The sequence below is a fragment of the Salvelinus alpinus genome, chromosome 15 (assembly GCF_045679555.1).
Source record: "Salvelinus alpinus chromosome 15, SLU_Salpinus.1, whole genome shotgun sequence".
NCBI lineage: Eukaryota > Metazoa > Chordata > Actinopteri > Salmoniformes > Salmonidae > Salvelinus > Salvelinus alpinus.
In genome coordinates, this window is record NC_092100.1 from 18,126,646 (window position 1) to 18,142,080 (window position 15,435).

General features: G+C 41.0%; 1 protein-coding gene across 1 annotated transcript; it reads right to left on the bottom strand.

Moving 5' to 3' along the window:
- Positions 1-209: 209 nt before the first annotated feature.
- comp (cartilage oligomeric matrix protein) lies at positions 210-14,091 on the bottom strand. Its single transcript, XM_071342676.1, has 19 exons — positions 13,823-14,091; positions 11,926-11,999; positions 11,760-11,811; positions 11,042-11,187; positions 10,648-10,785; positions 10,456-10,533; positions 10,176-10,328; positions 9,868-9,972; positions 8,105-8,212; positions 7,756-7,915; positions 7,535-7,653; positions 7,373-7,425; positions 6,916-7,109; positions 6,616-6,794; positions 6,442-6,490; positions 6,140-6,336; positions 5,645-5,817; positions 1,581-1,720; positions 210-701 (listed from the first exon to the last, which is right to left on the bottom strand). Exons 1-19 carry the CDS (start codon positions 13,887-13,889, stop codon positions 643-645), a joined length of 2,244 nt encoding a protein of 747 aa, XP_071198777.1. The 5' UTR covers positions 13,890-14,091; the 3' UTR covers positions 210-642.
- Positions 14,092-15,435: the final 1,344 nt, after the last annotated feature.

A 15,435-nucleotide genomic window follows, 5' to 3' on the forward strand; every position in this document is an offset into this window, starting at 1 on the left:
AGGACTTTTCATCACAGTTTTGGTCTAGTTAGTAGTAGGACTTTCCATCACAGTTTTGGTCTAGTTAGTAGTAGGAGGACTTTTCTTCACTGTTTTGACTTAAAAGTAAGTCTTACAGTATATATTCAGCATATGCTAAAGCAAAATAAAGATGTGTAGTTCAACATTTATTTCTAGGGCACTCAACAGTAATAATTAATCACATGTAATCTAATGCATATCAAATGTTTTTATTTTTATAGGGTCCCCTCACAATGTAACAAACATTTACTGGCAACACCCTGATTATTAAAAAAAAAACATATTTTCACATTTCTATATTGGTGACAGAGTAGTAGTAGACAGAAAAGTCCCCCGAGAACTGGAATTATTGGGGAGCGAATGTCAGACAGGAAAATCCTCTGTCTTTGCTGGTGGTGATCAATATGTCAGCCGCCATTTTGCTGAGTGATATCTCACTGGGTACGTCTGAAATGGCACCCTATTCCCTATATAGTCTTTAGTCAAAAGTAGTACACTATATAGGAGATATGGTGCCATTTAAGATGCAACACTGTACTGTTCATCTGGGAGACATGTGTTCCGGAATGTTGAGGTTGTAGATGCATTGTCTTCTCACTCTTCATTTGGGCAGATGCCCTGTTAGAACTGCAGCTGGACCTGTTGGGCTTGGTATGTATCGAAGTCCTCAGGGATTGTATCTAAAGGGAGAGGGCGAGATAAGTCAATATGGAATCCGTGCATGGCAATAGGCCTACCTACTGTAAATTAGTTATACTGTAAGTTAGTTGGTGTCTGTAGTACGTCCAAATGTCTTTACAATACCAAACAACCAACAGACCAATATAATTAAAGGGGCAATCTGCAGTTGCTGCATCCATTTTTTTCATAAATGAAGGATATGTACCCATTGATTCTTAAAGAATATAACTTAACTTAAGCTTAGTTCAACTATCGTACTGCATCAGAACCCAAATTATAAGCCTGTTTTACTCTGTTTATAAACAAAGTAAATGTAAACATACTATATAGCCTCAAACCATGTTTGAAACTATAATGTTGATATCATGGATATCAGTCCTTGCATCCATAGCGGTGTATATGAATTTGGAGTGGTTATATTCTTCTAGCCCCATCCCTCAGCTGTTTACCGAAAAAGGGGTGGGGAAAACACTTCATTGTTTCAACTGCTGATTGCCTCAAATGTGTTTCTCTCTGAAACCTCAAACTAGTCTTGTGTACCAAGAGGTCATTTAGATGGAGTCTATATAAATGCGGCCACGGTATCACTTCATGCTAATGTGAAGGCATAGAAGCAGGTACAAAACATAGGTCAATGCAGTTCCTCTTTAGCCAGAGACCAGTTTCATCTATTTCATAATACAGGAATTGTAAGTCGCTCTGGATAAGAGCGTCTGCTAAATGACTTAAATGTAAATGTAAAATGAATTATATTATCGTGATTCTGCAAGGCAATCATTCCGTAATTGATTCCCTAAGGTCCTCATTCTCCTCTACTTCCTGCTTGTTAAAAGAGTATTCTAAAGGGGCGGGGGGTTCGGCATTAGTGTGCTGCTCACCATTGCAGCGGTAGCGTAGGTTAGCCCAGATGATGTTCTCCTGAGAGAAGCAAAAGACGCCCAGTCTGCCTCCTCTCATGGTGGTGTCTATGATGATGCCTGTGTCTGCCACTAGCTGAGGACCCTCATAGAAACGCACCCTGAACAAGACACACACAAACACATAGGGAGACCAGTAAGGAACACAAAAATATGACAAAGGCTGCATCTTCCCAATAATTGTGCAAAGATCAGAATTAGGCTGCCTGTGTAAATGCAGCCAAAGAATGACCATCTCGAACCAGAATAGTTACAGCACCAGTCAAAAGTTTAGACACACCTCATTCAAGGGTTTTTCATTATTTTTACTATTTTCTACATTGTAGAAAAATAGTGAAGACATCAAAACTATGAAATAACACATATGGAATCATGTAGTAACCAAAAAAGTGTTAAACAAATCAAAATATATTTAATATTCTTCAAAGTAGCCACCATTTGCCTTGATGACAGCTTTGCACACTCTTGGCATTCTCTCAACCAGCTTCATGAATTAGTCACCTGGAATGCATTTCAATTAACAGATGTGCCTTGTTAAAAGGCAATTTGTGGAATTTCTTTCCTTAATTTTTTTATTTCTCCAGGTAAGTTGACTGAGAACACATTCTCATTTACAGCAACAACCTGGGGAATAGTTACAGGGGAGAGATGAATGAGCCAAATGTAAATTGGGGATTATTAGGTGACTGATGGTCAGATAGAGAATTTAGCCAGGACACCAGGGTTAACACCCCTACTCTTACGATAAGTGACATGGGATCTTTAATGACCTCAGAGAGTCAAGACACCCGTTTCACGTCCCATCCAAAATGCGGCACCCTACACAGAGCAGCGTCCCCAATCACTGCCCTGGGGAATTGGGATGTTTTTTAGACCAGATGAAAGAGTGCCTCCTACTGGCCCTCCAACACCACTTTCAGCAGCATCTTGTCTCCCATCCAGGGACTGACCAGTACCAACCCTGCTTAGCTTCAGAAGCAAGCCAGCAGTGGTATGCAGGGTGGTATGCTGCTGGCAAATGTGTTTGAGCCAATCAGTTGTGACAAGGTAGGGGTGGTATACAGAAGATAGCCCTATTTGGTAAAAGACCAAGTCCATATTATGGCAAGAACAGCGCAAATAAGGAAAGAGAAACAACAGTCCCTCATTATTTTAAGACATTTAAGACATATTTTAAGTAGGTCAATGCGGAAAAGTTCAAGAACTTTGAACATTTCTTCAAGTGCAGTCGCAAAAACTATCAAGTGCTGTGATGAAACTGGCTCTCATGAGGACCTCCACAGGAAAGGAAGACCCAGAGTTACCACTGTTGCAGTGGATAAGTTCATTAGAGTTAACTGCACCTCAGATTGCAGCCCAAATAAATGCTTCACAGAGTTCAAGTAACAGACACATCTCAACATCAACTATTCAGAGGAGACTGCATGAATCAGGCATTTATGGTCGAATTGCTGCAAAGAAACCACTACTAAAGGACACCAATAATAAGAAGAGACTTACTTGGGCCAAGAAAAACACGAGCAATGGACATTAGACCGGTGGAAATCTGTCCTTTGGTCTGATGAGTCCAAATTTGAGATTTTTAGTTCAAACCGTTGTGTCTTTGTGAGACGCAGAGTAGGTGAACGGATGATCTCCGCATGTGTGGTTCCCACCGTGAAGCATGGAGGAGGTGTGATGGTGTGGGGGTGCTTTGCTGGTGACACTGTCAGTGATTTATTTAGAATTCAAGGCACACTTAACCAGCATGGCTACCACAGCAGTCTGCAGCGATACGCCATCACATCTGGTCTGCACTTAGCGGGACTATTATTTGCTTTTCAACAGGACAATGACCCAACACACCTCCAAGCAGTGTAAGGGCAATTTGACCAAGAAGGAGAGTGATGGAGTGCTGAATCAGATGACCTGGCCTCCACAATCACCCAACCTCAACCCAATTGAGATGGTTTGGGATGAGTTGGACTGCAGAGTGAAGGAAAAGCAGCCAAAAAGTGCTCAGCATATGTGGGAACTCCTTCAAGACTGTTGGAAAAGAATTCCTCATGAAGCTGGTTGAGAGAATGCCAAGAGTGTGCAAAGCTGTCATCAAGGCAAAGGGTGGCTACTCTGAAGAATTTCAAATATAAAATAGATTTTGATTTGTTTAACACTTTTTTGGTTACTACATTTTTAAAATGTATTATTTGACCTAATTTATACAGGTTTTTCTCATTGAGATGACATCTCTTTTCCAAGAGAGACCTGGTCCAATAGCAGCAGGGGGAACAATGTTTCAGACAAAACAACTTACATACACTAACACAACATTAAACAAAACTATAAACACAGATACAGTACAACAATTACATATTACGTTAGAGACAATTACACTCTTCTATGATATGTACATCGAACAAGTGTTTAAACTTCACCAACGAAACTAGATCATCACATTTTAAAATGTTCTGGAGAGAATTCCAGGACCACGGAGCTAAGTAACTAAAACTATTTCTACCATGACCTGTTCTAATTTTTGGTACTGTTAGAAGCAAATGAGAATGGGACTGTAATTGATATTTATTTACCGACCTGACTAAAAAAGAAAAGAACAATAATTTTTGTAAATTCCTTAGTAAACCAAGGGTTCTCTTTGCCCTTAGTCCTGCATTTTTTAAAAGGGGCCTATTGCATACATCCTGGAATGCGTTGTGGAAGTAAGAAAAGGCTAGTTCAACATCAGGGATTAATTCCATTCTATTCCATTCAATGCTAAATACATCATGTAAAAAACGTTGAATATCAAACCGCTTCCAGTTTCTTTTCGTAATGACACGTGGAGATTTCTTAGGAAATGTACCATCTCTCACACAGGCAATAGCACAGTGATCACTTATGTCATTTGCAAAAATACCAGAAGCATTAAAACGATGAGGAGTATTGGTTAAGATCAAATCAATCAAAGAGGATTTCAGAGGACATTTTATATTCAACCTAGTTACACTGTTGACAGTCTGAGTGAGATTATAGGTATTGCATAGAATTTTGAGTTGATCAGAGCTAGATGTTAGCCAGTCCTGATTCAGATCACCCATCAGGACAAACTCAGAATTGACATTCTGTGATAACAATTCGAAAATACAATCCAGAGAGCCAGCAGTAGTAGATGGAGGTCTATAACAACAAGATACAACCATATTTAAAGATGCACCAAGGTTTAGGTTGAAAGACAGATATTCAAATTGCTGAGGTTTAGTAACAGAAGTCAGAAAACCACAGAGAACTTGTCTTTTACGTATACAGCAACACCACCACCCTTAGATTTACCATCTGTACAAAAAACATTGTAACCATTTATGCCAATATTTTTGTCTGTAATAGATTTTTTAAGCCAGGTTTCAGAAAGCATAAATACATCATGGTCGGCAGTTTTTATCCATATAACCACAAAATCAAGCTTCGGCAGAAGAATTCTTACATGTATATGCAAAAACCTCAGGCCACTCTGACTACTTAATTCGGCAGGGGTAAGAATGTCAGGACCTGGGTTAGACAATTTCCAGACAATAGAAGCAGCAAGATAATGGCAAGTCTAGATCGAGGGTTACAACATTTGGATTTACAGACAGCACTTGAACGAGAATCCATAGTCACCAGAGATTCCATATGTGTTATATGATTCCATATGTGTAATTTCATAGTTACAATACAATGTAGAAAATAGTAAAAATAAAGAAAAATCCTTGAATGAGTATGTGTGTCCAAACTTTTGACTGGTACTGTATGTTAGAACTGAAAGATGTTGTGGTAAAGAATACCATATGGATAATATGATGATGAGAGAAAACATGCATGAAAATAATTTCATGTTGTTCAAGTTCAACAGTATGTGGTCTTATAAACTGTTGTCAGTTCAATCAGTTGTACACGTAATGCCACAAATTAAAATTGAGTGTATTATCAAAGGACAATGTCATGTCATAAATGTCAAACTGCGCCAAAGGCCATCAAACACCTATGACTTGTGTCTGATAGCAGCCTACTACCTGATGTATCCATCTTGGGGCCTGTGTTGCAAGAACCAGCGGTAGGAGGTCTTGTCCTTCCAGCCCACGTTGCGGGCGTCTTTCCACAGCAGCTTCACCTGGTCACTGGTGTCTCCGGTGTGCCACAGGGAGTTACGTAGATTTTCCCCTGGTCCCGTGTTGGACTTTACAGCCTAGTTGTCAACACAATTGCATAGGCACCAATGTTACATAACTGTGGATCTCTCCAATGTATCAATCTGGGCAGGTGTTTTAATACTTCAGCTCAACTGGAAAATGTATCTATTCTCCATTGAGCTGGTTTTTAGTCTAGGAGTAGACTTAATCTTGGTCTAAGAAACTGGCCCTATGAGTATTCCCTACAAAGGGCGAGTTGTGTGTAGGTCAGACTATTGACCGAGTTGTGGTATGTTTGCATGAATTTGTATATGAACGTGACTTTTACTACGACTGGATAAGTCATATATAGTATGTGCGTATAGGATTTCGTTTTACCTTCAGTTGTATCCCTGGTTCTGCCACAGCTCGGAACGGATTGGCCTGCCAATAGATCTGCTCAACTTGTTTCCACATCACTACGTAGAAGGAGGAAGAGTCCTGGTAGCCAAAGATGAAGCCTGCATAGTCGTCGTCTGTTACCGTATTCACATGGAACGTCCCTTCGAAGTCAACGCCGTTGAAAGCCGTGTAACCTTGAGGGAATGGCGTGAGTTTGGGTCAAGGTGTGTTTCAGAAGGTACATAAATTGGTTTATTGAATGAATCCAACGTGAGACACAGTGTAATTGTTATTCTTACCAACAGCCAGTCCAGGGTCGCTGTTCATAGTTTGGACGATCTCTCTTCCCTGTGGAAAGAGAATCAGAGAAAACGATGGAACTTAAGCAGTTAACATGTCTCCTGGCACTGATTTGTATACACTGTAACACCCTTTGACTTAGATTAGATTAGATTTAATGCATGCATCAATACCTGATCGAGCACCACCCAATTAGGGTCTATCTGTGCGTCTCCCTCCGGGTCCAGCACCACTGTCTGGTAGGCCCTGAAGTCTGTGAGAGTGACCTCAGCGTTCTCCGGGCACACATCGATGCTGTCGATGATGGTGTCGTTGTCAAAGTCGTTCTCGCACAGGTTCCCAACCCCATCACCTGTAACAAGAAGATCGAAGCAAATTGTGACTTTGAAGACACAGGATAACATTAATGTCAAAATGACACGGATATATTGGAGAACTGTTTTGAAACTGGGCTGAAAAACGGCTAGACTCACCGTCAGAGTCCTCCTGCAGAGGGTTGGGAATGAGGCGACAGTTGTCCGGTCCCGGGGGCAGAAGGTCAGGAATACCATCATTGTCATCGTCGTTGTCACACTCGTCCCCCAGGCCATCCTTGTCCGTGTCCAGCTGGGCGCTGTTGATGACCGCAGGGCAGTTGTCCTGAGAGTCCTGGTGACCGTCACCATCACTGAGAATAGTAGAGAAAAACACAAGGAGACCAAGACAGAGAGATGGCTGGGGTAGGATTCAGCATTGGAGACCATTTTACATTTCTCACTGTTGTGGGTTTCTGAAAGTGTAAGTATTGATCCAAAGTCATTACATAACATATAAAATAATATTTGGAAGGTCATTTTTAATAATGGAGTACCAATAGATTGGAACGACACGCACAGGCCTACAATGGTTAAAGGCAGGGAGGTGGCAAGAAAGCTAGTAACACTACTATACCTGTCCTTATTGGTGTCACAAGGGTCTCCGATCAAGTCGTTGTCCATATCCAACTGTGGAAACATAAATATCATTCAAACAAACCAAAGTTTGTTGTGCTGTTACGTACAACATGTTGAAATGACTAGAATGTGTACAAGTACAGCCAATAATAAACCAGACCTGGTCAGGGTTGCGAACGTAAGGGCAACTGTCACAGGCATCTCCGACTTTGTCCCCATCTCGATCCTTCTGGTCAGCATTGGGAACCCTTTTGCAGTTGTCCAGGTTATTGGGGATTCCTGTAGTAGGGAAGATTATCTTTGTCATATGTCAATTGACATGTATTACAGCAATAGCAGAATTAGTCTTGTCACGGTCAAATACTGTCCATGCATACTGACCGTCGCCATCAATGTCTTCGTCACATTCGTCACCCAGTCTATCAATATCAGTGTCTTTCTGGTCGTTGTTTTTGATCATACGGCAGTTGTCACAGGCGTCTCCAAAGTCGTCTTCGTCCACATTTCTTTGGTTGACGTTTGGTACCAGCACACAGTTGTCCTACCATAGAGGCATCAGAGTCTTATCAGAGCCTGTCTTTACACTAAGATACAAAATAGGGTGTAAAGACTTGTAGTAAGCATGAGCGAGAGAGAGAGAGAGAGAGAGAGAGAGAGAGAGAGAGAGAGAGAGAGAGAGAGAGAGAGAGAGAGAGAGAGAGAGAGAGAGAGAGAGAGAGAGACCAGTAACCTGTGTATTTAAAATTCCATCCCCATCTGCATCCTCATCGCAGGCGTCTCCTATACCATCCTTGTCTGCGTCCTCTTGGCCAGAGTTGGGTACTGTTTGACAGTTATCCTACAGTGGGGCAAAAAAGTATTTAGTCAGCCACAAATTGTGCAAGTTCTCCCACTTAAAAAGATGAGAGAGGCCTGTAATTTTCATCATAGGTACACTTCAACTATGACAGACAAAATGAGAAAAAAAAATCCAGAAAATCACATTGTAGGATTTTTTATGAATTTATTTGCAAATTATGGTGGAAAATAAGTATTTGGTCACCTACAAACAAGCAAGATTTCTGGCTCTGACAGACCTGTAACTTCTTCTTTAAGAGGCTCCTCTGTCCTCCACTCGTTACCTGTATTAATGGCACCTGTTTGAACTTGTTATCAGTATGAAAGACACCTGTCCACAACCTCAAACAGTCACACTCCAAACTCCACTATGGCCAAGACCAAAGAGCCGTCAAAGGACACCAGAAACAAAATTGTAGACCTGCACCAGGCTGGGAAGACTGAATCTGCAATAGGTAAGCAGCTTGGTTTGAATAAATCAACTGTGGGAGCAATTATTAGGAAATGGAAGACATACAAGACCACTGATAATCTCCCTCGATCTGGGGCTCCACGCAAGATCTCACCCCGTGGGGTCAAAATGATCACAAGAACGGTGAGCAAAAATCCCAGAACCACACGGGTGGACCTAGTGAATGACCTGCAGGGACCAAAGTAACAAAGCCTACCATCAGTAACACACTACCCCGCCAGGGACTCAAATCCTGCAGTGCCAGACGTGTCCCCCTGCTTAAGCCAGTACATGTCCAGGCCCGTCTGAAGTTTGCTAGAGAGCATTTGGATGATCCAGAAGAAGATTGGGAGAATGTTATATGGTCAGATGAAACCAAAATATAACTTTTTGGTAAAAAATTAACTCGTCGTGTTTGGAGGACAAAGAATGCTGAGTTGCATCCAAAGAACACCATACCTACTGTGAAGCATGGGGGTGGAAACATCATGCTTTGGGGCTGTTTTTCTGCAAAGGGACCAGGACGACTGATCCGTGTAAAGGAAAGAATGAATGGGGCCATGTATCGTGAGATTTTGAGTGAAAACCTCCTTCCATCAGCAAGGGCATTGAAGATGAAGGAGTGGCTTCGTAATAAGCATTTCAAGGTCCTGGAGTGGCCTAGCCAGTCTCCAGATCTCAACCCCATAGAAAATCTTTGGAGGGAGTTGAAAGTCCGTGTTGCCCAGCAACAGCCCCAAAACATCACTGCTCTAGAGGAGATCTGCATGGAGGAATGGGCCAAAATACCAGCAACAGTGTGTGAAAACCTTGTGAAGACTTACAGAAAACGTTTGACCTCTGTCATTGCCAACAAAGGGTATATAACAAAGTATTGAGATAAACTTTTGTTATTGACCAAATACTTATTTTCCACCATAATTTGCAAATAAATTCATTAAAAATCCTACAATGTGATTTTCTGGAATTTTTTCTCATTTTGTCTGTCATAGTTGAAGTGTACCTATGATGAAAATGACAGGCCTCTCTCATCTTTTTAAGTGGGAGAACTTGCACAATTGGTGGCTGACTAAATACTTTTTTGCCCCACTGTATATAAAACACATGACTGTGACTTAATTTTTCTGCTTTAGATTTTTCTTTCTGTTTGAAATAGTATAGTCACAGATTTCCTTTGTCTTTTCAAGGTGATAATAGTGTATTACCTTGGCACAGTTCCTCTCGGCGCATTCCTGTTTCTCATCAGGGAAGCCATCAATGTCAATATCAGATCCGCAGAAGTAGCCATTGCCAGCCCATCCCACCCCACACTGTGAATCAGGATAAAGACAGAGTTATGGACTGTACTGTATATGAAATGTCGATTAACATTAAATTCCATTTCAGCAGAATCAATAGAGAACAATCTTCATCCAACAGAACGCTATAGACAACATGTATTAAAGGCACAGTATACATTTAGGCTGTATTCATATTCACATTGATCCATTGCAACATAATTGTATCCCATTACCTGACACTCTATTTTCCCATCTCGTTGGACAATACACTCTCCGCTGGCATGGCAGGGGTTGGGCTGGCCATTACCACACGCTCTCTCAGGCTTACAGCCCTTGCGCTGATCCCCAACATAGCCTGCCTTACAGAGGCCACACCTAAACGAGCCCTAACAACAACAAACACCGCCACCACATTGTAAACTTAGTTCCTCAAGACCTCAGAGGAAAGACCTCTGGATTTTCTAATAATATGCAGTATTTGAGTGGCATTGATTGGTTATTATTGATACTTACAGGTGTGTTTACACAATTGGAATTTTCCACACAACCTCCATTCTTGGGTCCTTCGCACTCATTGATGTCCTTGCAGACCTGGGTAGAATTCAAATACAAAAAAGAAAGCCATAATGCATATATCTTCAAACAAAACCTTACATGTTGCCAATGCCAAGCTCATAAGCTTTTTGCTTGAGCCAAAATGTCTACCTGTTTGTTTTTAGTGGCGTAGGAGAGGCTTACTCCCTGCACCTGAGGGCCGGTGTAGCCAGTTGGACAGGGGCCACAGCGGAAGCCTGGGGACGTGTTTATGCAGCGCACACCCATGTGGCAAGGCTTCACCACACACTACACAGGAGCAGAGGAGAGAGAGTGTATTAATATGTTCGAAATGTGACTCTTCAATAGATATTAGAATTTGCCATTGAGATATAATGAAAACAGACACTTTAACAGTTGATTTAAAACCAACGTATACAATAACTTGTGTAATACACAATAACACATACTATGAGTACATGATCGTGTTTCAATTTAGGCCCGCTACAGAATACTAGGTGAATTTTTTTTTTTTTGGGGGGGGGTGTTTACGCAAGTGTCCTACCTCGTCCACATCCATGCAGCGGGTACTGTTGCCCACCATGCCCTCAGGGCAGGGGCCACACTTGATGCCCCCAGCTGTTTCAATGCACTTTACCCCTGGGTGGCAGGGGTTAGGGTCACAGGAGGGGGGAGGGGGACCTTGCATACCTAGGGGGAAGAGGGTGATAAGTCAACCATCAGCCAAGTAGACCACCTGAATTAATGTTCTGAATTGTAGCGCTCTCCTGTACAATGTCTCCATCTACTGGAGGTAATGAAACATAATTGGCTCATTCATCCCCCTTCTCTCCCCTGTAACTATTCCCCAGGTAGTTGCTGTAAATGAGAGTTTGTTCTGTCAACTTACCTGGTAAAATAAGTGCAAAATAAATACAATTAAAAAACATGGCATTTTCTAGTTGTTTACATTTTCCATTAAATATGAATATGTTGATTTATGTACTGTATATATTCAAAAGTACATGAGAGCCAATGATATGATAAATGTACCATATTTACATACAATTGAGATAGCAATCATGCTGTTGATATATTGGTGTAATGTACTATGTGGAATGTATACATAATTATATATTAAATATGTACTTATTCATGTATGTACTGTATTCAAAATACAGTAACTGTTTTATGTGCCTGAAAGAGCTCTAGCCTGCTACACCACAGTATTTACTGCCATCCAACTGGCATATTTATTTCTGCTGGCTGGCTTGGCTACTCACCACAGGCTTCACACTCCATCACTGTGTTCTTCAGGAACACAATCTCTTGGATCTGCATGGAGGTACAAAGACACTATTAGTTCACATTATTAAACTGTATGGGACCGTGTACTGAACCTGACATCCTCACAGAGAGTTGCCCTGTACGTCCAAACAGCGGCTTTACCTGTTGCTTCAGCAGTTCTTTGATCTCAGCCAGAGCTTGATTTGTTCCCTTGATCTGATTGATGATTTCTCCATCTGAAAATGAAATATTTCATAATACTGTATTAGCGACACATTAGCAATGGACAGATCATACTTCTTATTCCAGTATACTACGTTTCAACCAAAGTCAAAGAACGAGTCAGTTGACACGAAGAATAGACATTTTAGGTGAATGGGGTGTTATCATCATAGGATGCTAAGATCAACTCAAACTAATGTCAACCCCACCAAAGTCCTCCTCATGTTGCAACAGAATGTTAGTCACCTTTGAATAATACTTTTTTGGTTTAATGTAGAACCCTTTTGGGTTCCATGTAGAATCCTTTTTACAGATTGTTCTACATGGAACCCAGAAGGGTTCTACCTGGAACGAAAATAGGTTCTACCTTGAACCAAAAAGGGTTATCCTATGGGGACAGCTGAAGAAACTTTTTAGAACCCTTTTTTTCTACCTCATTCCTCTTCTTGTGACATTGTTTTGGAAGCACATCTGTGTTGGACTCAAGTCATCAGTGAGCAATGAGTTGGGGATGAACTATGCAGATGTCCTTCTATAAAACAACATAATCCACTTCCCCATTCATCATCTTTACTACCTGAGTGGGCTCTCTGCCTCTGCGCTACTATCCCCCTGCCACAAGAGCTGGCATTCCAAGACTATCCGTTGGCCTGAATCACATGCATACTCAAACACAGAGACTTACATGTCGTGGGGTTTGTGCCAAATGCTTTTTCATACTGCTGCAAAACCAATTTGTCTCAAATATGGATCGATAAGGAATTGATTGAATTTTTCACACTAATTTCAATGTGAAAGATTTCGAATAGGAGCTTGGAAAGAACAGAGCAGATACTATACTGGAGTCTGATTTGGTTTCACAGTTGTTGGCAAGAATCATGGCAAGGTCACTCACTTTAAGGCTTAATTACGGACTCCTGTGGATGTTAGATTTACAGGACATGAGGTCTGGGCCTTACCCAGGAAGAGGTGTCCCAGATGAATAGGATGCTGGGATAACCTGGTATGTGGGGACTGTCATGCTGCTCCAATAGAAACCTACTAGATATATTATTTGACCTAGGAAAAGTCCTTAGGGATCTGTATTGTGTCAACATCTCTTGAGCATGGAGGAGAGGAAGTGTGGTCTTCACATTAGGAGCTGAAATGTTTTCTGAATGAATTCCTAGCAAACAGGCTCCAGAAATAGTGGTGTGAACACTACCAATGACACTACCAGTGTGATTTGACAAGTTGCTCAATAGCATAAGCTGCTGAATGAATCAGCCCATTGGCCATGAAGATGATAAGACTTAGCAAATCAGTTTTGTAAATGAATGCTGAATTAATTAATTGTGTTCTATTTCAGGAATATGCTTAATAAAAACAGTGACATTCAATTGGGATGATTATCATATAAACGTAGCATTTTAGATGAATAGGATTTTACGTGCCATTGACAAGACATTTATTTTACATGTAGGATTTTACGTGCCATTGACAAGACATTTATTTTACATTATTTTACATGTATCACAGGCTCCCAAAACAATTTGATCTCTAAACACCTTATAATAACTTCCAAGAATAAGCATTAATAAACTATGTATATACTATTAATAATAACTCATGTATACAAATAATTATTTGTAAACATTTATAAACATGTATAAGCATTTATAAGCACTACAATTCATAAGCATTTATACAATTTATAATAATTAATTTATTAAATGCCTTATTCATGACACTGTTATTATAAAGTGTTACCAGACTTTCAAATCTCTCCAACATTTTTTACCTACAAGTATATATGAAGTTCTTCTCACTAAAGATACTAAAGTGATTATAAACATACCTCTCTGACCAGCTACTAGCTCACTGCTCACAATGAGAGAAATCACCAACACCAGGATCCACAGCATGTTCTTATTTGCCCTTAGACGTCTTTACGGCAACTGACAAGTAAAGGTATGTGAAGTCTGGAGCCACTGTGTGAAGTCTGGTGTGGTTCGACCAGGTCATTTATCCAAATTCTGCCCCGTCTTCAAGTAGGACCAGGGAAGGCTCCTGCAGCAGGGTTTGGAGAGTCTGAGAGAGAGTGGGATCCGTCTCCTCTCCTGCCTGTCTTTTTATACATCTCTCCTAGAGTGACATCACCTCCGCCCAGGAGGTCCTCTGGAACCCTTCACTTTGGAATGTCCACGTAACACAGAAGAAGCCCATCACTGGCCCAAAATCATGGTGCTTTCGGACAGTAGAGTCCTCTCAACTTTGATTATTGTCAATGATGATACACATAAAATGGTTATACTAAGCTACAGTATGTATTGTTTTTCCACAGATAAAATGAAAGAGCTTGTGAAACCAGAAGCTGGAAGCTGTCCACAAAATGACCAGATTGGTTCTTGTGAATGCTCTCTACTTTAAAGCAACTTGGCTCGCACGTCTCAACAGCCATTTAAAATCAGGTAAGCAAGTGTTTTTCGATTTGAGTTGCATTTGTTTTAAGAAGGTCATACCAAAAAGGATTTATTAGTGTGTAGCCCAAACTGTTTGGATGCTACAGACAAAAGTTGGCAGATCGGCTGTACCAACTTAAGACGAGTCCCAAGACACTTGTGGGGGTCGTAGAGCAGAACAGAGAACACCATTGTGCTTGTGAGGGTCTCATCTTTCCATAGAGGGGTCATAATCTTTCTGATGCTACAGACGATTTTGTGAGAAGACCGATTTTCGGGATGTCTCATGGTCTGACGAACACTGCTCTACCTCTGTCACCTTTCACCGCAGACGCGGAAGTGTGACATAGGCGGATGCGGTGGATTGAGACATCCAATGCAAAAAAACAGATATCTCTAGCTTAAACTGATGGATTTGGGTGCAGACATTAAAAACCAACCGGTCTCTGTTAAAACCAACTGGTCTCTGTTAAAACCAACTGGTCTCTGTTAAAACCAACTGGTCTCTGTTACAACCAACTATTCTCTGTTACAACCAACTGGTCTCTGTTACAACCAACTGGTCTTGGTTACAACCACCTGTTCTCTGGTACAACCAACTGGTCTCTGGTACAACCAACTGATCTCGGTTACACCCAACTAATCTCTGTTACAACCACCTGTTCTCTGGTACAACCAACTGATCTCTGTTAAAACTAACTGATCTCTAGTACAAACAACTGGTCTCTGTTACAACCAACTGGTCTCTGTTACAACCAACTGGTCTCTGTTACAACCAACTGGTCTGTGTTACAACCAACTGGTCTTTGTTAATACAACCAGTATACAATCTAAACATGACCAGTATACAACCTGACCATCATAATGATGTCATCACAACACGTTTTGCCTGCTAGTAGGCCTAATCAGTTTAGCAGCTAAGTTATCAGCTTATCAAACAAAGCATTAAGAGAGAAACCAATAAGCAGCACAAACTGAAACTAGCCATGTCTCAAGTCTTCAATCCTCT